The sequence below is a fragment of the Balaenoptera acutorostrata genome, chromosome 17 (genome assembly GCF_949987535.1).
Source record: "Balaenoptera acutorostrata chromosome 17, mBalAcu1.1, whole genome shotgun sequence".
Taxonomy (NCBI): Eukaryota; Metazoa; Chordata; class Mammalia; order Artiodactyla; family Balaenopteridae; genus Balaenoptera; species Balaenoptera acutorostrata.
In genome coordinates, this window is record NC_080080.1 from 43750243 (window position 1) to 43772944 (window position 22702).

A 22702-nucleotide genomic window follows, 5' to 3' on the forward strand; every position below is an offset into this window, starting at 1 on the left:
AATTTGCTATTATGATCACGAAACACTGCCTTCTTTTTACTCCTGCTTACTGATTTTGATCAAGCATTGCTGTGTGCTGTGGTATGTTTTCACAGCACAATCTCCTCAGTTAGTGCTGTGTGTCAGTTTTTAACGGAAAAAAAAAAAAAAAAAAAAAAAGTGAATTGCCTTTTTGTTTGAAAGAGAGATGATTAATCTTTTGAAGTTTCTTCTAATTTCATGTGAAATTTCATTCATCTTTAAAATTATTTCAATGACACAAACTTTCTAAAACCAGTGGTTAGTTTCTTATTTTGCAGTTAGTTACCTGATGATTGTCTCTTGTAATGAGAGCACTGTCTGTCATTTTCCAGGAAAGCAGTATGTCACTTATTTTTATCTTTCACAATACAGGGCTTTGTTTTTGTCTTGTTAGAAGAATATTGGGGTAGCACACTCCACTTGTGGCACAGTATAATGAGCAGCTGCAAATTAGAATTTGAAAAATAGTGCAGCCATGCATTTATTAATATATACCACTTTCCTGTATATATCCTCTATTTCATTTGCTCTTATCATTTTTGCTATGGTTTTAACTTGAGGAAATAACCATATTCCTAGTATAAGTCTACCTTATAGTGCAATCTAATGTCCTTTTAAAAACAATATAGAATTTGTTTATCTTTTATGAGAAAAAAATTGTTCTTAGATTTCATTTATGATTTAAAGTATGTACAGAAAAGTTTCTGACATCAAAAACAGCTCCTTTTTAATAAACTAGCATGCCATTTTGATTTGCAAACCTGTGAAAAACAAAAACCTTATCTTTAAACACTGTTTACTTTGCTTGAAAATTTATGTAAAGAGCCCATTAAAATAATAGGAAACTTTTTAGAATCAGAACCATGGAGGTGTTTTACATTTCAAATCTGGCATACTAATTAGTTTGCCCTGTCAAACTTTGATTGCCTTGTCATTTTAGCATAGTATTTTAAATAACGAAGTTTCTTTCAGCAATTGCCATTTAATGCTATTTAATTTCCCTAGTGAGTGATTTTATCCATGTTGATAATGTCAGAGAAGCAACTAAGGATTAATGAACATCAAACATGTTTGACTCTTATCTAGTTAATACAGGATGACCATAATGTTATAATATTTTATCACTTTACTACTTATTTTTTAGAATGAATCATTGCTATGCTCTTAAAATAATTTAAATCTACAGAAAATATGAACAGCTGCAAGGAATAGAAAAATAACAGCAATGATAAAACTGAACACGAAAGAGGCCTAGAATCACATGACTCCTCTTACTGTTACAATGATCTAGCTGAGTCTAAACTGGCACATTTGTAAAATGGATTTTATGCCGTTTACCTCACAGTATAGTCAGAAGATTTAAATAATACACTTAACATAAATATTTCTTTGAATTAGCTATTACTGGTTTGCATAAATAAGACTGTCCTTGGATGTTTGTCATTGGCCTAAAGATCCCCTACTTCAACTAAGTCTGCTTTGTGTGACTATACTACATATTACAAAATGTTTTTAGTTTTGCTGTGAAGATAGTATTATGGATATTATTGCTGTAAAGTTTTCAAAACATTACATAATTTTAATATACCTTGTACATAAATTATATAAATCTGACTCAATCCTTCATTTATTTAGAAATTGCTATGAGCATTACAATGTTGTAGAACCTGTGGAAAAAATGATGAATAAGACACAATTGTCTTGGAGGAATTTCTACAAGAAATCGCATGATTGAGAAATCATGGATTAGAGATATAAAAATTACACAGTAGGGTACTTACCCTCAGGGGCTTCTAGTGCTTTTTTTTATAAATGTATGTTTAGTGATAGAAAATTTCAGGGAACAGTAATGATTCAGAATAAGATATGAATATCACTTCTTCAAAATGTGGAATTATTTCTATTGAGGTGCTATTTTTAGTTCGTGTCTTTTACCAACATAAACAAAATGTCATAATTTATGACCCAGTAATGAGTACCACCTAAAAAAAATATTTGCACAACTAATATTTACTATTTGGTTGCTGTTCAATTTGAAGATTATTTTTCAAGAGTTGCAACATCAGGGAAAAATTTTTTAGAATGCAAATACCTGTGTTTCCTAGTATTTAGAAGGAAAAAGATAATCTATATTTGTTTATTAAGTAGTTTATTTGAAACAAGTGATTATAATAAAAAATAAGGATCAGAAATTTGATTTATCTGTTACATAAATAAAATATTCAAATAGCAACCAGATCCTGCTAACAACCCCTTGGGATGAGCCAGCTGGAAGCATTATTTTTGTTCTCTTTGTTATTCCTGATCTCAAACTAAAAATGGCCAAGGGTGGGGAGAGTCATAAATGCCTGTAGGTCTCTAAGTTATGGTTAGTGTGACCAGAATTCTGAAAGCAGTATTTTCAAATTTTACCATAGTTTTAACCCTCCAAGCATGCAGTCCCCACAATACTTATCTCCTTAACAGAATAGGGACACTCTGAAACAAATGATTTGCTGTACCTCCTCGTCCAATACTTCGGAAGCCTCACTCCCCAAACCATAGTATGTTGAATAGACTTAATTGAATTAATGGATCTTCTGAAGTTGTATTCTATGAATGTTTTCGCTTCCTACCTTTAAACCCCTTTTTCATGCCTCTGAATATTCTGAAAATGTACAATGAAGATGATACAGAGCTGTTTGAAAGGATAAGAAGGAGTTGAAAAATAGCAATTAGAGGTGATTATCAATGAGATGAGAATCACAGACTCTAATCAAGAGTAAAAACTTTAGTTTTGTGTTAAGCTTATGGGAATGGTGACTGCTGTTGAACAGTTTTTTGTCCACTGTACAGAACAGATGGAGTTTGCAGTTGTGTTTCACTTGTTTATTACATCCTCTTAAAATTAGTAGCTGTGTAACCAGATGGGTCTGGGAGCACAGCTGTGGATACAAGAAAATAAATGAAACCTGTCTGATGCTGCCATGCCCTTTTGAGATGCCAAAGTATTCCAACTGCAACAGAGAAAAATTCACTTTAATTTGACATTATATTGATAGAGTAGATTGAGAAATCAAATCTTACAAAAATAGTTGACACTAAATCTTTCAACCCCATGTTTTTTATTAATATTTATTTTTATAGTTTGCAAATCTAAAAAAATATAATTATAAAGCTAAAAATCTGTGTAAAATGTCCATTTGTAATTTCAATACCCAGGTAAAAATTACATGTTGATTATAAACCAAATTTATTCTAATGTTTTTAAAGTTTATTAGGTAGCATATGTTGAATTATTAATTTTGCATTCTTTTGAAATGTAAACTACATTTGTGTAAGTGCAAATAAATTGCTTCTCCATAAAATAATGTCAGGAAGGGGTGTGATATGCAAGTGGGAATTACAAGGGAATATTTAAGCCCTTTAGGATACTGTACTGGCACTATTTATTCTTCTTTCTGTTTAGCCAAATGATATGTTAATATTGAGAAAATTCCTTCATGGTGTGTGTGTGTGTGTGTCTGTGTGTGTGTGTGTGTGTGTGTATATATATATATATATATATATATATATATATGTTTATAGACTTTGAAAAATAATATGATTTTTGCCATTGTATATGTGGTAATTTTTTGGCTATTGTATCAACATAATTGATTAATATAATCCATATCAAATCACCAAATGAAGTATCCAGGACCATCCTTCATAGTTGTGTGAATTATATCATACCATGCTTCATGAGCCAAGAGTACTTAGTTTTTTTCTGCCACATTGTAAACTATAGAATTTAGAATTTAAAAATGAGTCTAAAAAAATAATATTTAATAAGGATGTTTACAGAGACATAATCTAGAAACTGGTTATAATAGTTTCTTCCTATTAGAAAAGGAATGATAATTTAAAAAGGAATCTATGTCCAAATGCTATAGCTAATAATAAATGTATTGAAGCAAGAAATAATGTTATTTCTTTCTCAAATAGAGAAAGATAAACTGTGTAGGCACAAACTACATTGCTTACATCCAACAGTTTGATACCCAAACTATGAAAATATTAAAATTATAAATGTTAATTTTACTATTAGAAAAACACAAATTTAAATAAAAATAATAATATACATCTATTATTATACCCACTGATGTACCTGCCATTATATTAGGTATTGTCAAGCACAAAAGTTTCTTTGCTTAATGACAGGAAGTGTTAAACAAAAAGAATGTGATTATTAATTCTAGACTGTGGTTTTTTATCTCGTTAAGCTGATAACGTTAACCAACCTCATTTCATGAATTTCAAATCTACTTTTTTTTTCCTTCCTCAGGAAGTTGGCCTTCTACTTGCAGCTATATTGGCCCTCCTATTGGCTTTCTATGCTTTCTTTTATCTCAGACTGTCCACAGATGTTGACCCTGATCTGGAACCAGATGAAGATTAGTTGAGCAGCAATCAATGCATGAAAAGGATATAATTTTATAAAAGCACCTCTAGGGACCAATACTTTCTGAAGTACTGAGACAGCAAGATCTTGATTTTTTTCTGCTGGTATTTTCAGTTTGCAGAAATATCTTTTAAAATGTTGCATAGGATATCAAGAAAAGAACCTTACCTAGTAATGTAGTATGTGTGCTACCAGATACTTTTATAAATCTTTCTACTTTGACAGGCAACCTATTCATGGTGCATTTAGATAAAGTGAAAAACAGATCCTAAATTCTTCAGATGTCTTAGGCAATTTATGTGTATAACTCCATCACTTACAGATTACTAAATCTATTTTTGTTCCATATACATTCTAAGTAAAAGTATATATCCTCATTTACAGAAACATTCTCTAGTCACATTCAGAGCCTAAGAAGGAATGAAAAGTCATGGGAAATTTTTCATTTTACAGAGAAGCCCTGCTTTCTTTCCAGACGTAGTTTATATCATTAGAGAGACAATCTGCACATACATCTACAGTAATCTTTTTCCTTCTTTGCCAACTGTTCAGTGCACATGTGCTCCATCAGAAATGGCACCTGGATGACAGAAGCTCAAAGAGTCACATATGTCTCTAAAATAGAGTTGCTTTCCTCTTGGGCTGTCTGAACTGGTGTAAATAGAAAGTTCAGTTGATCTTGATTTTAATTAACTTATTACTCTATTAATATAAACTTGGAATTCTATTTTAATTATGTTGTCCTGGCTGCTTGCAGTATCAGTTTGCCCTTCTTGTTAAGGAGATATGTAGCAATCTGTTGTCTAATTGTGCAGTCTTTTTCACACAAGGGTAATAGCAGAAGTCCTACCTACTCAGAGTCATTTTCTTGGGTTGTCTCTTATATCTGAACAATACAAACGTGTTTTACAAAATTGTATTTTGTCTCTTGGGAATTAAATCAATTAAGTCATTTTCTTGGGTTGTCTCTTATATCTGAACAATACAAACTTGTTTTACAAAATTGTATTTTGTCTCTTGGGAATTAAATCAATTAGAACCCTTTCAGGAAAAGTAATAGAAGAAAATATATGTCTTATATTACTCACATATGGAGTTTTTTGTTTATATGATTTTTCAAGGTATTTTACATTTGTTGGAGTATAACGACTAATGTATTCAGTATTTTTTACTGGTAATGGAATTTTTAAATAATTTTATAACACATGAATACATAAAGATTAGAAAATGGAAAAATATGTGTCCACAGCAGAGTTGTTAGTTACTACCTTACATAAATATGTATAGAAAATGAATAGCTTGCAACATGTGTATAAGGTGTTTCATAGTAAATACATTGTATTTATAAAGAGTAAATAAAATGTTAAGATTGTTTCCATACTCTCCAAGAGAAGAAAGTATTGATAAATATCCTAGATAGTCTTTGAGACTTTTGCAGATAGTTGAATGTGGTTGTGTAGCATTATGTTCTGTAGAATTTTTTCAAGTAGCATAACTTATTTCATCAGTGTGAAAACAGCCAAAAGTTCCAGTATCCTCACAGATCATTTATGCCAAACATCTGAGGGCAAAATTTAACCAGTGTTATTTCCTGGATTCTTCCCCTTGAAATCACAAACTTAAGAGACAGACCAAGAGTTCCTATACACTCACTACAGTGGACAAATCCAAGTGGCATTTTTAGGAAAGGTTGCAGCATTTAATGCCATGTGGTATGTCTGTTTGTGAAGTGGGTGGCAAGAGAATATCCAAGCTGGCATTTTGGATATGATGGGTCTTTTACTTTCCTGAGTGACATGCCACATGTCAAGAAATACTGCTTTCCCCGACTCCTATCACATTTATGTGAACAATCTTCATTTAGTTATTTCCCCTCCCATCTGGTGTTAAATACAGTCAGATAAAATAAAGATTATTTCTAATTTCAGTGGTAATTTAAATGCAAGGATAAGTAATAATTGTCTATTAGATACCTATCCAAGTGAGATATAACAGAATTTACAGTATTTAAAATAGATGATTATACTCTTGGAAATGTTTGAAAATTCATTACCCTGAAAAAAAAGAAAAAAAACAACTTTACTATCCTGTTCTACTCTTGAGGTATTCTTTGGAGGAAAAATGTTGTTTCTGATAGTAATGAATATTAGCCTAAACACAGCATAACTAACTTAACTGATTAACTTATGGTAAGTCCCAAAGGCTAAACTCTGATTTTAATAAATAGCAGGTAAAATGAGACAATGTATGCTTACAAAATAATGTTTTCGTGAAATGCACATTTTTCAAGCTCACATTAACTGGGAAGCAGCCAATCCTCTGTAGAGAAATCCCAGGTTGAAGTCTGGTTTGAATCTTTGAAGACAGAGAGGTGATAATCCGGCCTGCAGTTTCAGGGGACTACACTTTTAAATAGTGAGTGGTATTTGGCATAAATCTGAGACTGGCACCATACAAATTTTAGGCATGGGTTTTTCCCCTCCAATAATTCACTGCTCAGAGTAATTCAGAAGACAAAAACAAAAAAAATTTAATGACTTTTCAGAATGTTAGAATCTATCTGTTAACATACTCTTTCTGCAGAAGAAATTTCAACTAATGCAGCTGGACTTAACGTACAGCCTATAGAATACTGTGAATGAAGCTTGAGTGGTTGCTGGTTCTTATAGTGCATGAAAAATACAGAATATGTAAATTCATTTGAGAGGCGATGTTGTAAAAATATAACCTCATCTAGAATTTCTTTTAAAACAAATGTGCTAAAAGCCTATTTTAGTACCAGAATGAGGTTTGCTGTTGTTTTAAGGTGACAAAATACTTGAAGATTTTCCAATCTTTTCCAATTTTTTGTAAATGTAGGTGAAATATTCCCACTCCAACCAAGGATTACAAAATCCTGAGAATATGTTCTTATTCATTTCTGTAATTCCAGTAGTGTAGTGGTCTGCACATTTTTAATAAATGCATGTTAGAATTTAAGTTAATCTCTTCAGTCCTCTCAGAGCCTGGCACAGTTCTTGCATGTAACAGATGATCAAAAATTATTTGCATTTAATAAATAAAACTTAAAAATCACAATATTGATCAACTCAGCATTTAGCATTTATGGTCTTTGGTTGTATTGGGACACATACACATTTAATCCTGGTTCTCTTTAAGATCAAGACAACTAGCATTAAATTTGCTACAGAACAGAAGCGTTGCTCTTTTCTAGGAAATCAAATATGCTATTTTCACCTTAGTATTGTTAAAAATCATACTCATTGTTTTAAATTTAACTTAGTCTAAATCTTCACTCTCATTGAAAATAAAACTAAATTTCCATTATAATGCTTATATTTATGTGAAAATTAAAGTGTTATATTTTCCAGATTCTAAAATTATATAGTCATTGATAATTCAGTAGATCAAGTTATGCTTTAGATAAGCTTCAGAAATAAACTTCTAGAAATTAAACTTAAATTTTAATGTATTTCATCCATAACATGAGGTTATTGAGCCAGAGACTATCTAAGATAAACTTTTATTTTTTTCTTACCAACAATTAGGTTTCTTTACACTTACCTGAAGCTTCTCTGGGGAGATTCTCACCACTTTTCCCTTAGCAGCACTGCCTTCTTTTATTAGAATTGCTCCAATGCAGCCTGGATAGAATGTTTGCTAGATTTTGTTCCACTGACACCATATCTAAAATCAGTGCAACCTACAGTAAAAATTGTAGCAGATGAATTCAGTGCCTGCAGAAACACTTTACTATTTTGTATAGGTTTTAGCTATACAGGTAAGTATAGAGGGAACTGGGAGAGTCACTTCAAGAACTATACCAGTGTGGAAATATCTATAGTGGGTCAGTAAATGTATTTAAAACAATTGAACTGCTGTCGTATTCAGCATTGTGCCTCTTTGTTAAACAATTTTTTTTTTTTTTTATCCCTAGCAACAGACATGAGATCCTTATTTCAAGAAAAATAAGATACTTTACATGCCAGAAGATTTTTTGATGACAGTACCCCCTCCTATTCTTCATTTTTTAAAACAACAACCAAAATGGTGGGGCGGCAGCCAAAATTTGAGGTACCAATGCCTCTCGAACAGATGTCGCACCATTATTTTTTAGCTCGTTTAGATGAATAAACATGTTAAACTGTGAAGTATTACATTTTAGATTTTTTCATTAAAAAAAGAGACAATCTGTTTACTGTCCTAATTGAGACAACAATCCTTGTGGTTGCCAGTTTTGGCAGTCATAACAATGAACTATAAATATTTGGACCAACCAAGTAAATGATGGCTATAAAGGCTATAGCATGTGTAAAGTTCTGTTTTCACGGGCACCCATCTTAGTATGGCATTTTTTTCTGATTTCTTCAAATACAATTGTTTGTGTAAATCTGAAGTTTCATGGTGAGCCTAAAAGAAATTGATTTCAATATCTAATTTTGTTCTAGTTTATCATCCTTTTCAGTGTTCAACTATCCATCTGCTTGTAACAAATTGTTTCTGCAGTTGCTCTATTGAATGTGACAAGGCAGGTCTTATTGGATTGCCTTCTCTGTACATCCTAGGATAATACAAAATTCAGAGGTTTTTTGTTGTTGTTGTTCTCATATTTATAAAGTGAGGTTAAAAACATTTTTAAAAGTCTTTTAAATTGCAGTTTTTTTTAAAAGAAGATTTTATAAATAAACATGGCCAAATATAACTCTTGTTATAATAACCATGAGATGGAGGTCATAGTCTTAGCCCTTATTAGTATGCTTTACATAAAACAAGAGTGTGGGAGAAGTTGGTGGACCAAAGAGAAATAATCCAGACATTAAAAACTCATTTATTACACTAGTTCCTAAACATTTGTGATTCAGATAGTGAGTGCCCTTCTAGGCGTCTTATTTGAGTTCTCTTGCTCATTTCTCCTACTCTTCACATATGTGCCTCAATTCTAAATTCTCAGCAATCTCGAACATTCCTTCTCTGTTTGTGTGAACCTCACTTGTACTTTGTAATACTTAACTATGTGCTTACTATATTAACTGCCTCTATCTACTGTTTTACTTAGAATCATCATTGATCCTCACCTATTTTTTCTACTGTCTCTTACTTCTTACCTGCTTTCTTTTTCATCTGTCACTAACCACAGGTATGACGCAAAACTAGAGAGACTAGTACAGTGAACCTCAATCTACCCATCACCTAGTTTCAACAATTACCAATATTTTGCCACTGCTTTATATACTCCATGCATCTTCTGTAACCTGAAGTATTTTAAAGCAAAACTCAAATATGCTGACATTTTACCTGTAAATATCTCAGTATGCATCCCTGAAGGAACTTTCACGTTTGTTATTTGTTAGGTATTATTTTTTGAGTTACTAAGAAGCTACTATTATAGCTAATAGAATTAGTTATTTCCTGTTATCACTTAATACCAAGTCAATATTCAGATGTCCTTAATTGCCTCCAAGATACCTATTTAAGATAGGTTTTGAATCAAGATCTGTACTGCATTTGGTTGTATGTCTCTTAAATTTCTTTTAAAGTTGGCCCTTGAACAATGTGGGAATTAATCTCCTTATAACTCAGTCAGCCCTCCATATCCCTGGTTGCGCCACATCTGCAGATGCAACCAACCACGATCATGTAGTAGTACTGTAGTATTTACTATCGAAAAATACCCGTGTATAAGTGGATCCATGCAGTTCAAACTCATGTTGTTCAGGAGTCAACTGTATTCTGCAACAAACCTTTTTCTTTCATGCCATTGATTGTTGAAGAAACCAAGTTATTTGTCCTTTTGGATGTTCAACATTCTAGATTTGGCTTTTTCATTTTGTTATTTAGTTTATTCCTCTATTTTTCCTATTTTCTGTAAACTAGGAGTTAACTTTTAAGTTAGATTAGATCCAGACAGTTTTGTTGTTGTCATTTGTTTGTTTTTAAGGCAAGAGTATTTCATAGTGAGACACATGAGACACATGATATCTGGTTGTCTCACTTATGGTGATGCTGAAATTTAACAGTGGATTCATGTGCTAGTAACCTGATTCCCTCCAAAATAAGGTTTTACATCAACATATTACCTAAAGCTTTTAGCATCCATTCATAATTGTTTCCTCGGTTCATTATCTCATTAGGCATTTCAAATTGGTGATTTTCCATCATTCCTTTACCATATATTAAGTGAAATTATTAAAAACAATTTTATCAACTATCTGGTTAGCTTACACAGCTCATAACAAGAAGGAAGCATAAATACTTGAAATCCAAATTTCAGAGTAATGGCTTAGCACTCTCTAACTGTGGCCAATGAAGATGTGTCATTGTTGTTCCTGTTGTTTCTTATATTATCATTATAAAGGCATAGATATTACCTATGTAGTGTGGCTCAATCCTTTGTAATATTTGTTCTTTTCAGTACTGAAAGGAGAATTCCATTATCATGCTTTACATTATTAAAATCATGAAAGTTTTATGCTTTTACACTATTTTAAGTTATTCTGAAAGTGACAGCCAGTCCAATCCGATTTTTAAAACAACAGGAATAAGTAGTAAATATGGGAAAAAGTATAGTATTTTCATATTATATGATCGACTAGAAAACTAAGAAGATACTGAGTAAGTTTTACATAACATGCTCTTTTTGAAAAATATCTGTGAAAATATCTATCTACCTATACAATAATTAGCTAAATATCATAACATAAAAATATTTTTACAATTGCAATCAAAACTATAAAATTATCTAGAAAAAAATCAGCAAGAAATATGAAGAGTCTTCATTGCAAAAAGAACTTTACAGGGGAACATAATAAAACTTTAATAAAAAGGAACCAACTATTTCCCTGAATGAGATCATTCAGTATTGTACAAATATAAATTTTCTTCTAATCTGGAAATAGAAAAGAGAACCTTTATCAGATATTAAAGTGTATTATAAAGTTATAATACATAAAATAATATCATTGTCAAGGAAAAGTAGACAAACAAATAGAAAAAGTGCAATGTCCAGAAATATATTCAAATGTAGATATTCATTTAATGTATCCTGTAAGTCATGAAGATGGAAAGATAGGTTATTTATTAAATGTATTGAAACAACTGAGTGTCCATTTTGAAATTAAAAGATGCCTACCATGATGTAAAACAAGATTAATTTCTGATGGAATTTTATTTCTGTATGAAAATAAATGAAACCATAAAAAGTATTAGAAGAAATTGTAGACATTTTAAGAAAATTGTAGTAGGGAAATTATTTCTAGACATTGATTCATGAGTCAGAAACCATAAAGGAAATACTGTTGGTTTATAACACATTAAATTAAAATCTAACACATAACCCGGTACCCAGTGTTAATTAAAGATGTGAGAAAACAGTCTCTTTCATATACTGCTTGGGGGAATGGTAATCTTACACACTTTGTGGAAGGGACTTTTGCAGTGTACCTTAAAAATCTTAAATTTCATATATACTTTAGAAATTTATCTCAAGATAATAATGCCTATAGTGTGTAAATACACAAAGTTAACCACAGCATTCTTCGTAACATCAACACAAACAAACAAGCAAGCAAACAAAATGAAAGCAATGTAAATGCCCAGTGTAGGAGTCTTTTTAAATGAGTCATGTTACATCTATAAAATAAAATGATGTATTTATAAAAATAACATTTATACTTAACTGACATGGAGAGAGGTGAAAAAGCAGTCATAAAGGATTACATGTAATACAGTTCTCTTTTGTTCGAATGTATATACACGTCTGTGTGTTGTATATGTGTGTGTGTGTGTTTATATGAGTCTTTTGGAAGAATATTTAGCAAGAATTAAAGAGTATTTATCTTTCGATATTAAGTTATAAGTGATTTTTACTTCTCTATATTGATAGAATTCTTCAGTCTCTGCTCTTCAGGAAAGACTAGAAGGGAAATGTTTTACTGAGCTACATCATGGGTCCAGACACCTGGCAGATCTATCTGTTTTGGGTTGTTTTTTTTTTTTTTTCCCCATTATGTTCTTCTATTTTTCATTCATTTAATAGACATTAAGCACTTATTAGGTATTATAATAAGTCATCTTTTACATTTACCCATCTATATGCAATGTAAGAAGTATGGGAAAGGGCAGTTCTGGGTTTTTTGTTTGTTTTACAGTGAGAAATTGAAGAATGCTTCAGAAAAGAACTGATATTGTAATAGGGAAGAACTTTTGTATCCTATTACAAGCTAATAACTCAAGGCATGTTGCCTATGAGATTAAATTATACATAATGGCTCATCTCTGGGAACCCTGCCTCCCAGGTAATGAGCATTAAGCTAAAATACCTTTGTTTAGCTCACAGGAAACATCCTGACCAAGCCCACCTGTGAATGACTTCAGGGAGGAAGAAATTAACACATCCCTTTTGGAGGCTGATGGGAATAAGAAAATGCTTGACTTTACTCCCTCCTCTTTTAGTATAAAAGAAGCCTGAATTCTAACTCAGGCAATATGGTTCTTTGGGGCATGCCCACCATCTTCTTGGTTTTCCGGCTTTCCAAATAAAGTCATTATTCCTTGTCCCAACAACTCGTCTCTCGATTATTGGCCAGTCATGTGGCGAGTGGTACGAGCTTAGACTCAGTAACAGTATTTGGGTTTATTCATTTGTTCATTCAAAAATAACTTAATTGAATATTTGCTACATGCCAGAACTGTTTTTGTGCTTGCAACATATCCATAAACATTAAAAAACAAAAAAACAAAAACAATACTCTTGCTCTCATGACATATGATCTTGAGAGATGGAGATGGTGTTGGTTTCATCAAACAGAAAAAAAGCGTGAAAAGGGTATTCTGAAGTGAGAGAAAACCAATAAAAGAGTACAAATACATATTAGTGCTTGAGTGCTTGACCTGTTGCAGCCAAGAGTGGCTGGAACACAGAGTGTATGTGGTAGAGTGGAGTGAGAAGGTTGTTTGTTAATGTCCCTTTGTACTTATTGTCACGTTTCTTTCCTTTGCCTAAAACCATTTCCTTATATTTAATCTGGAAAATGCCTACATATCTATTATTTAAGACCCATCTGTTCCCAGATTTTCCTGGACTTCCCCCGCTCCAGCCACCAACACCTCCAACCCAAGGCTAGAATTTTATTCCATGACAATTATTCATTTATATAATTCTTCAACTGGACTCTGAGGTCCTTCAGGAACTCTGGGTTTCATTGCTGTATCTCAAATGCCAAGCACTCCTCTAGACCTATGGCATTTGCCACAGTAAATATTTTTGAGTGAATAAATACTACACCTCATTCCCTAGAACAGGGTTTCTCAACATTGGCACTATTGACATCTTGGGCCAGATAATTCTGTTGTGGGGCCCTGTCCTGTGCATTGGAGGACGCTTAGCAGCATACTTAGATGCTAGTATGCAACTAGATGCCTGTAGAACCTCCTCCTGCCCCAGTTATTGTTGGAGGAGGTCATCAAGAAGATGTGACAACTGGTTGACCCATGAGTTGGACCAGGGCAATGGGAGGTTCCTTGCCCCTTCCCTGGGATGTATATTCTCACTGTTTCCACAGTGGGAACCATTTTCAAGGACACAGCCTTTGGAGGGCAATGTGTTGTGGAAATCATTTGGACTGTGTATGTGACTGTTAAGGCCTCTATATAAATGTTATGATTCTGACAGCAGGTGCAGAGATCTACTCATCTCTTACTTTCTAATTTTTCATTCATTTGACTTGCCTTTTACTGAGATTGGTGTGTTAAAGTCTTTTATTAGTATTTTTTTTTTCTCATATCTTCTGTGGTTTTTGCATTTTGAACATGGCTGCTTTGTTATCTGGTATCTTGTTATTTGGTGTATTGATATTCATAGTTATTATATCTTGATTATAAGTTTTGGATTTTAGCATTATAGAGTGTCCTTGATGCTTTTAGGCCTGAATTCTACCTTTTTTATATCAATATCACAATTCCTGCAGTCTTATAGTTTCACTTTTTTGATATGTCCTTTCCCATACCTATGATTTCAACATTTTGGAACACTGTATGTTAGGTGTGTCCCTTACATAGAATCATAGAGTTCAGATTTGCTTTATGAGCCAATTTGGATTTTTTTTTGTGATAGATGAGTTAAGCTCATTCACATTTTCCAATGTGGCTGATATATTGGTATCAACTCTGCATATAATTTTATAATTTTATTTTACAGTCACCAAATATATTTAGTTATATATAATATGTTTCTGTATTTGATGTGGCTTTGCTTCTAAAAAAATATTTTGGTATTTTTGAACATTGGTATTTTTATTTAGAGATTTCACTTATATTTATACCTTTTTTGTGCACTTAATATACCTTTTCTTAAATAACCTTTTATTCAGTAGACTGTCAGTCTTACATGATATCCTTGACTTTCATCTGTTACCTATAAAACAGTCAATAATCTTAGTCTGCTTTCTCCTTTGTCTTTCCCTTCTTCCATTTCTAGCTGTTTTCTTTCTACTTTTCTAGAGTATATTCTTCTACTCATGCCACTCCCCTTCTTTTAGGTATTTAACTCTTAAAATACTCAAAAATTAAACTTAAATTGAACTCAAAAATTAAAAATATATAAAATGCTTATCATCATTTAGTTTGCCAAAATTTTCCAGGTTATCTCTTAGTTGAATGAAGGTCACGCAACCAAGGAAGGGCTCATGTGTAAACTATTCCCTTGATTCATGAACCTTTAAAATAGTTTTTCTATTGCCTTGACACTTGAGGGACAGTTGCGTGATTACAGAATACTTGGCTTGCAATTTTTTTTCCTCAAATTTCTTCAAAATGTTGCTCCACCATTGCTTTTTTTGTTTGTGTGTTACCTTTGAAAAGCTTGATGCCAGTCTTTCCTAGACCCCCTCTATGCATAAGCAACTTGATGTTATTGCCGGTATACCCTGAATTCTAATTGTTTTTCTAGAACATGTCTCTAAGTTGATTATTTTTGAGTTTCTAGGCACACAGTGGGCCCTTTGAATATGTAAAAATAGGTTTTTCTTACTTCTGAAAAGTTTTCTTTGATTATACTTTTACATATCAGTTATAGCACGTTTTGTTTTCCTTCTTCAGAGACTTCAATTATATGTATTTTGAATTTTCTTTTCATCTCTTCAATTTCAACCATTTTCTCTTTGACCCTTTTACTTACTACTTTATCTCATTTTATCCTTTTATCCTGCTTTTCTTCAAAGTTCCTTAGTAAATTTCACTAGAATCTATTATACCTTGGGTACCTCTCAATTTATTCTTTATTTCTGAGATAGGCTAGTTTTTTTCTACAGTTTCTTTGCTGAGATCAATCAACTCTTACTCCATCACTCCCCTTTTTTTTTCCCATTGTGGTCTTAGTTTTAAATTTTCTGTTTCTAGTTTATATCTGTATCTATATCTGTGTCTCTACATATCTATATCTAATTTTCAAATGCTCATTTGAGGGTTTTTAATTCAGTTAAAAATTGTGTAAGCATATTCTTCTGGTTTGTGGTTTTTTGTTTGCTTGTTTGTTTTTGTTGTTGCTTTTTGGTACAGACCATTTCATCGGCTGAAGTATTTTGATTTGAATTTTCTGTTTTCTTCTTCCATTAAATTTGTATGTAGTTGGTTTGATTTTTTTTTCTATTCCTAGTCATTTTGGGGGTTGAGTCTCTAGTTCAGGATTACTTCCTTATAACAGCCTAGTGAAGCCAGTTTCTTTAATGAATGCTTTCAGTGGTAGGGGAGACACAAGGATTGCATGCCTTGTCTCTTTCATTTCTGAAAGATCCTCAGTTTTTCCCTTACCTTCTTTCTCATTTCTGCTACGTTCTCAAGAGCAAAATCTTTTCTACTTTTATGATTTCGCTAAGAATCAATGCTCTTTGAGGCTGCTGACTTCCTCAGTATTAATCATTTTCGAACATTTTTCCTATAGCTGGTACTGTGAAGTGCCAAATACCAGACCTCAAATTTTGCCACTTAGTATTGTACTTCCTTTTTCTGGGGTCTTTGACTTGTTGATGTGTTCCACTTTTCAATGGTGTGTCTTAAGTTTCCCCTTTCCTAATTTTGGCCCCTACAGGCTTAAGATGTTTGTTGGAAGGTGGTGTTTATATCTCTATTTACAGGTAACTTGATTTTGGTGGTTTCTGCTTCCTAATAAGGCTAAACACTTGAGCCATTTGTGATTATATTTGCATTCTTATTTTGATATTATCATTGGGTGGAGGACTTGAGAGATTCAAGTTCAGGAGGATATCGTTATCTCCAGTCCCACAATTTTTAAATAGATTTTGAAATTGCTTATTTTCTAGGTTAAATGTATAAAGCTGCTTTGGATTTGTCTTCTATAGACCTTATTATATTTTGAATTTTAAAATGTTTTTGTGTCTTTAACTTGTATATCCCTAAATGGACTCCACACTTTGAGGGGAGAGATCTTGTAATTTTGATATTCACCATAGTACCTGATATACTAACATACACAGAATAGTTTCTCAATACATATTAATTATTTAGTTATTAAAGCTTTTTATATAAGAAATTGTAAGCAAAATATTTGGGTTCTTTATATATCTTTTTAAAAAGATTTCATACATAGATAAATATTGAGAAATATCTCCTAAAACCATTAAAATGTACTCCAGTTTCTTAAAAAGAATCCATGTTTTAAGAGAAGCACCAATATGAGAACATGTTCTCATGATAAAACTGGAAATAATAGACTAAGTAGTTTCTCCAATTCAAATTTTTCTCAATAATTTCTCTGCAAAAAAAAAAAAAAGGAAACCCATAAACTTTGTTCATTTTAACATGTGTAAAAATTAAATCAGCAAACAATAAGAAAATATAACACATTATTGTAATCTCTGCTATTTATTAATTCATTTAATTTAAATGCAAATTGTATGTTTTAATCATAAATTGCTTGGTACCAGGTTGTTCCTAGTAATGAGCAGTTCAAGAGATGGCACTTTTTTGAAATTATAATAAAGCATTCCACAGAGCCCTCATCCTTTGTGAGCATGGTTGCCCCTTGAAACATCCTGAAATACAGAGCTAAAATGATTTAAAACCTCAGAAGAAGGTTTCTAAGGTTGGAATAGGAAGCTACTCTTGGCTTCATGGCTAGATCTGAACACCAAAGTTAAGAAGTAATTTCAAATCAATCTGTAGAAAGATTTTACCTCTGATCATGAACGAACAGAAGCCCTCTCTCCAGAAGGTGTCAGGAGTCATATGATGGACACTAATGATGTCTGCTGCCTTTTATCATCTGTCAGGGACGAGTCACATTTATTTTCACACAGACAGTGAGAACATTTAATGAAACAAAACAGCATTATCGAGCTCCAGGTTTCCCAATTCTCTTTGGTCCTAGAAATGAAGCTCCAGGTTCATTAAATTGTGGCTTTTGGAGGTATACTACAATTATAGTCCATTGAACCAAAAATTATAATAAGATCCCAAAGCGAAGCTTTAATATACACAGACCTCCTCTCTCTATTTCAAAAGTTCAAGTTAATTCAGCAAATACCACAGCTTTAGGATATATATATAGAGAGAAAATATATATATATAGAAAAAAATACAAAAATGAATTAAAAATAACCAAAATCATTATCCAGAAATATCCCCTAATAATATTTATACATTAATTATTTTGCTTTTAGCCTTCTAGACTTTATACTTTCATGTTATTATAAAAACATGCAATTTATTTGTTCCCAGGCCTCAATAGCCTGTGACTACGGTAATACCCAAATTTTTGCTGTCTTTAATCAAAAAATGCACAAATGTAGACATATATAGGCCTACCATCTTGTCATATTCTTGTTTATTTATTCACTCAACAAATATTTACTGCATTTCCGCTAGAAGCAAGACACTTTTTAGCAACTAGAAATATAGCAGTGAACCAAAAATAATGAAATCTGTCCACACAGAGCTCGTATTCTGGAAGAATAGGTGAGCAGAGATATAAAATAAACAAATGAAAAAATACATACAAATATATAAACATAATATGCCAGGTGATGAGAAGTGCTATGGAGAAAAAGAAGGTAAGGGAGGTGGAAAATGAATGTCTCTTCACTCCACTTGCTCTACCAGACAATTCAGACTATTTTTTAAAATTAATTAATTAATTAATTTATGGCTGTGTTGGGTCTTCGTTGCTGCGCGTGGACTTTCTCTAATTGTGGTGAGTGGGGGCTACTCTTCATTGCGGTGCGTGGGTCTCTTGTTACAGAGCACGGGCTCTAGGTGCCTGGGCTTCAGTAATTGTGGCACACGGGCTCAGTAGTTGTGGCACTCAGGCTTAGTTGCTCCGTGGCATGTGGGATCTTCATGGACCAGGGCTTGAACCTGTGTCGCTTGCATTGGCAGGCGGATTCTTAACCACTGTATCACCAGGGAAGTCCCAGACTGTTCTTGATTTGACAAGACATGCTTTGACCTGAGGGCCTTTGCACTGACTGTTTCTTCTATTGGACTCACTCTTTCATCTCTTTCTAATCTTTGCTCAAATGACACCTTCTCAATGAGGCCAACCCTAACTAGTCTACTTAAAATTGCAACCTGATGCCATCTGCCCTCACCAGCACTCCTAAGCCATCATCGTATTTTGTCATTACCTAAGGCTTATCACTTTGAACATTCTGCATAGTTTACTTAGCTATTATGCATATTGTCTATTTTCAGTCTCTCTCCACTGAAATGGAAGGTCCATAAGGGCAGAGATTTTTGCCTGATCACTAATGTATTCCAAGTACTGAAACTAGTATCCGGTACAAAATAAATGTTCAAAAAATATTTGTTGGATGATTAAAGTGGAGATGTTGAATAAGCAGTTGAATATCTAAGACTCAAGTCTGGGGAGAGAAATCCAGGCTAGAAATACAAATTTGGGAGTCATATAGGGTGACATTTTAAGTCATAAAATTGTATGAGACCTCCTAGGGAATAAGTAAAAATAGAGAAGAGGCCCTTAGAAATGTTAAGGAATCAACAAGATGGGGGCACTCCAGGGAGGAAGGCTGAGAAAAGAGGGTAGTAAGGCAGGGGGAAAACCAATTGTGCTTGGCCTCCTGTCATGTGAGGGAAGAAAATGCTTCAATAAAGAAAAGGTCAACAAATTTAGAATATTTGTCTTTTTGTAAAAGATAAATATGCAACATATCTTAATTTTTACCACTCTTTTAACTACTACACTGCAAGATAAGCTCTGCATTTCTGAGTAGTATAAACAATTTTTTGTCACTCCAATTTCATTACAAAGTATTAAAAATATTCTAGTTTTTATAAAATTAGCTGCTGGCAATATGTGCGCATAAACTGCAGGGTGGCCCAGTAAATGAACAGCAAGCATTCTGAATCTCTTAAGATGCACAGGCTTCCCTTTAGAAATCCATTCATCTGCAAAATAAGACTCCAAGGGACCTAAGGTTGAGCTTATTCAAATAAGACTCATCACCTGCTTTCTCAATTCCCTTCCTCCTCTAATGATTTCTTCTCCCATATGTGGCACATCTTTCTGTAAAAGCTTTGCTGTTCTACATGCTTCCTCTTCGCTCCCTTCCAGCCAAGGGACCAGCTGTGTTGGTTTTGTATCCTGCCTATGTTGCCTCTGTTGCTCTCACTGCATCCTGTTTGCTCCTTCCTTACTAAGGGCATCTTCTTTCAGGCCCTTAATACTACAGTTTCTGTCTTCTCTTCATAACCAAGTGTCATCAAAGCTGTCTCTCTTAAGGTTCATCTGCATTCACTAACTCCCCTTGTCACCCCCTTTCATTCCTCACCTACTGTACTTTAACTGTACTGTTCTCACACCTCTGTCACATCTGCTTCAGCTGGGGTTACTAATAACCGCCTAACTATCCACTTAAGTGGACACTTTCAGTTCTTACTTTGCCTATTTGTGGCACTGGACATTGTTGGAAGCTTTCTTCCACTTGACTCCTTTTCTTCTCGTGGCTTCTGTCATACCACATTATATCCTACTTTTTCACTTCTCCTGATTCTTTGCAGCCTCCTCTGCAGCCTCCCTTTTCTCTCTCTAGCCTTAAAATGTCAGTGTTCCTCAGAGGTCAATCTGTGGTCCTCTCAGCACACCTCTGTCTTTAATCTACATGAGTCCCTTGTTCCAATCTAATTAAATTGAACTAAATTAATTCATTCCCCAATGCTCACCTATGTTTTTCTTCTCTGCTCTTTGGTCACACTGTCCCTACTTTCTAGATTCTTCTTCCTACTTGCACCATCAACCCACTATCAGATCTGTAGTACTGGTCCTTCATGACTCAACTGAAATAGCCTTGTCCTTTCCTCCCCAGAGCACCTCAGCTGTACCTTTAATAAGGCGCTTTCCACAGCCCATCAAGCATTAGCATTATTTATGTATCGTATCATCCCCCTGCAGGCTGGCCACATGTCTAATTCATCCTTTCCTACATTGGCCTTAGACAGCTGAAACTCAATAAATGGGCTGATATTACAATGACATGATAATGGTATCTAGGAAAAGGCCATTTAGTTAGCAACTTCCTGAATTACCTAGCACACTCTGAATTAAGAAGTGAGCAAACTAATTCCCGTCCTGTTGAAAATACTGTGCTTGACAAAGCATCTCAATGAGCGGTGGGTTTGGCACAGATTCACTGAGAAGTAGATAACTTTTTCATAGTTCTGAATAACTGGACATTAAAATATAGAAACGCATTTACAAATATGCAAATTACAGTGGTTATCTTTTCTTCAGTTACTTTCAGTGAATCACTTATATGTACATCAATACTGTTATTTCACGTTTTTATAATGTTTTAGACATTTATTATGTATGACTTCACAGTTCTCTGAGTACCTTGGCAGAGCTCACTATGAAATAAAATTAACATTAATGATTATTAATAACAATTTAATGGGGCATTATATTAACATGTATGAAGATTAGGGCTTATTACACTTATTATTAATATTCCTCATATGTTAATTTCTTTAACAGTTTTAAAATGTGTCATGTCATTATATTGGCCCCTTTTCCTTAAGCATTGCTTGGACTTACAACTACCAAAACTATGACATTTTATTAGCCAGTAATAATAATAGCAACAAAAGCTACCATTTACTGAGCACTGTGCCAGTGTAGGCCTACTGGTAAGCACTTGATGTGCATCATTTTCTTTGATCCTTACGGAACCTCAGGAGGTAAACCGTATTGTTATCCCCATTTTACATTGAAACTGAAGCTTAGGAAAGTGAAGTGACATTTTCGAGGTCATAATCTGGAAGTAATGGATCTAAGTTTTCATAATAAAAATGTCTGATTTAAGAGCCAGTCTTTAACCCAAGCTTATTTAGCTTCTAAATCTCTTTGCTCTCAGTAAGCATATATTTGTATAAACAATACCACTTCTACTGAGTTTGCCAGTTTTCATATTCAACATCTGTAAGGTCATGCTGTACTTTGCTCTAGGAAAAACCAAATGTCCCCAGATAGGGAACTTATTAAACACATTATGGTATGACGTATGGCTACTGCATTTCCATAATTTTTTGAGAAACATTAACTTAAAAGAAAATGAACCTGAAATAGGTTCTTATTGTACAATGTTGGCTTCATTTTAAGTGCTCACAAAATGCATTTTTAAACAACCCATTCTAGACTCTTGACTAGAATCAAGTTCTCTGACCTGCTTTGGAAGAGCAGAGCTAAGTTTGCCCACTCCAGCCTCCCAAAATTTCAAATCTTCATGATTCCCTAGGACATCCAATTAGATTGATGAAATAATACTGTTTCCTTAATGTTCTAAATAAGTGATGTTTGAAAGCTAAGAGACAAATGTAGTTGAGACAGAAATTCTTCCAGTCTTCTTATGGATTTCAGGCTTACCAGGCTGATGGATTTCCTCTTACCAGCATTTGTCCTAGCTTTCCTATCTGAGGATCACTCTCCTTTGACACCCAAGGCAGAAAAATCATCAGCCCTTACCAGATCTGTTCTCTACTTGTCATCTGTCAGTACTGTACAATTAGACCTGAGCAATAGGCAACCTGGACCTTCCCTGCTCTTATTTGGAATATAAGTAAGTGAAACTTTTTTTGTATTTGTCCTTATCAGTTTTCTCTCACTTCAATTCATTTAGGGGCTAAGACTTCCTGATGGAATTCTTTAAAATCTCTGCTACATTTTTGGTATTTGTTCTTCTTTAATACACATTTTTTACATTGAAATCCATTAGAAAGCTCCCTTTAGGGGTA

The 22702-nt window shown here is 33.4% G+C and overlaps 1 protein-coding gene across 4 annotated transcripts in view; it reads left to right on the forward strand.

The window, feature by feature from the left end:
- Positions 1-5450, forward strand: part of TRIQK (triple QxxK/R motif containing) — a 98565-nt gene extending 93115 nt beyond the window's left edge. For all 4 annotated transcript variants that reach the window (XM_007164910.2, XM_007164912.2, XM_057532349.1 and 1 more), the window contains one exon: positions 4328-5450. In XM_007164910.2, the coding sequence (XP_007164972.1) occupies positions 4328-4441 (114 nt within the window). In that variant the 3' untranslated portion in view covers positions 4442-5450. The remainder of the gene's footprint in view (positions 1-4327) is intronic.
- The last annotated feature ends 17252 nt before the right edge of the window (positions 5451-22702 follow it).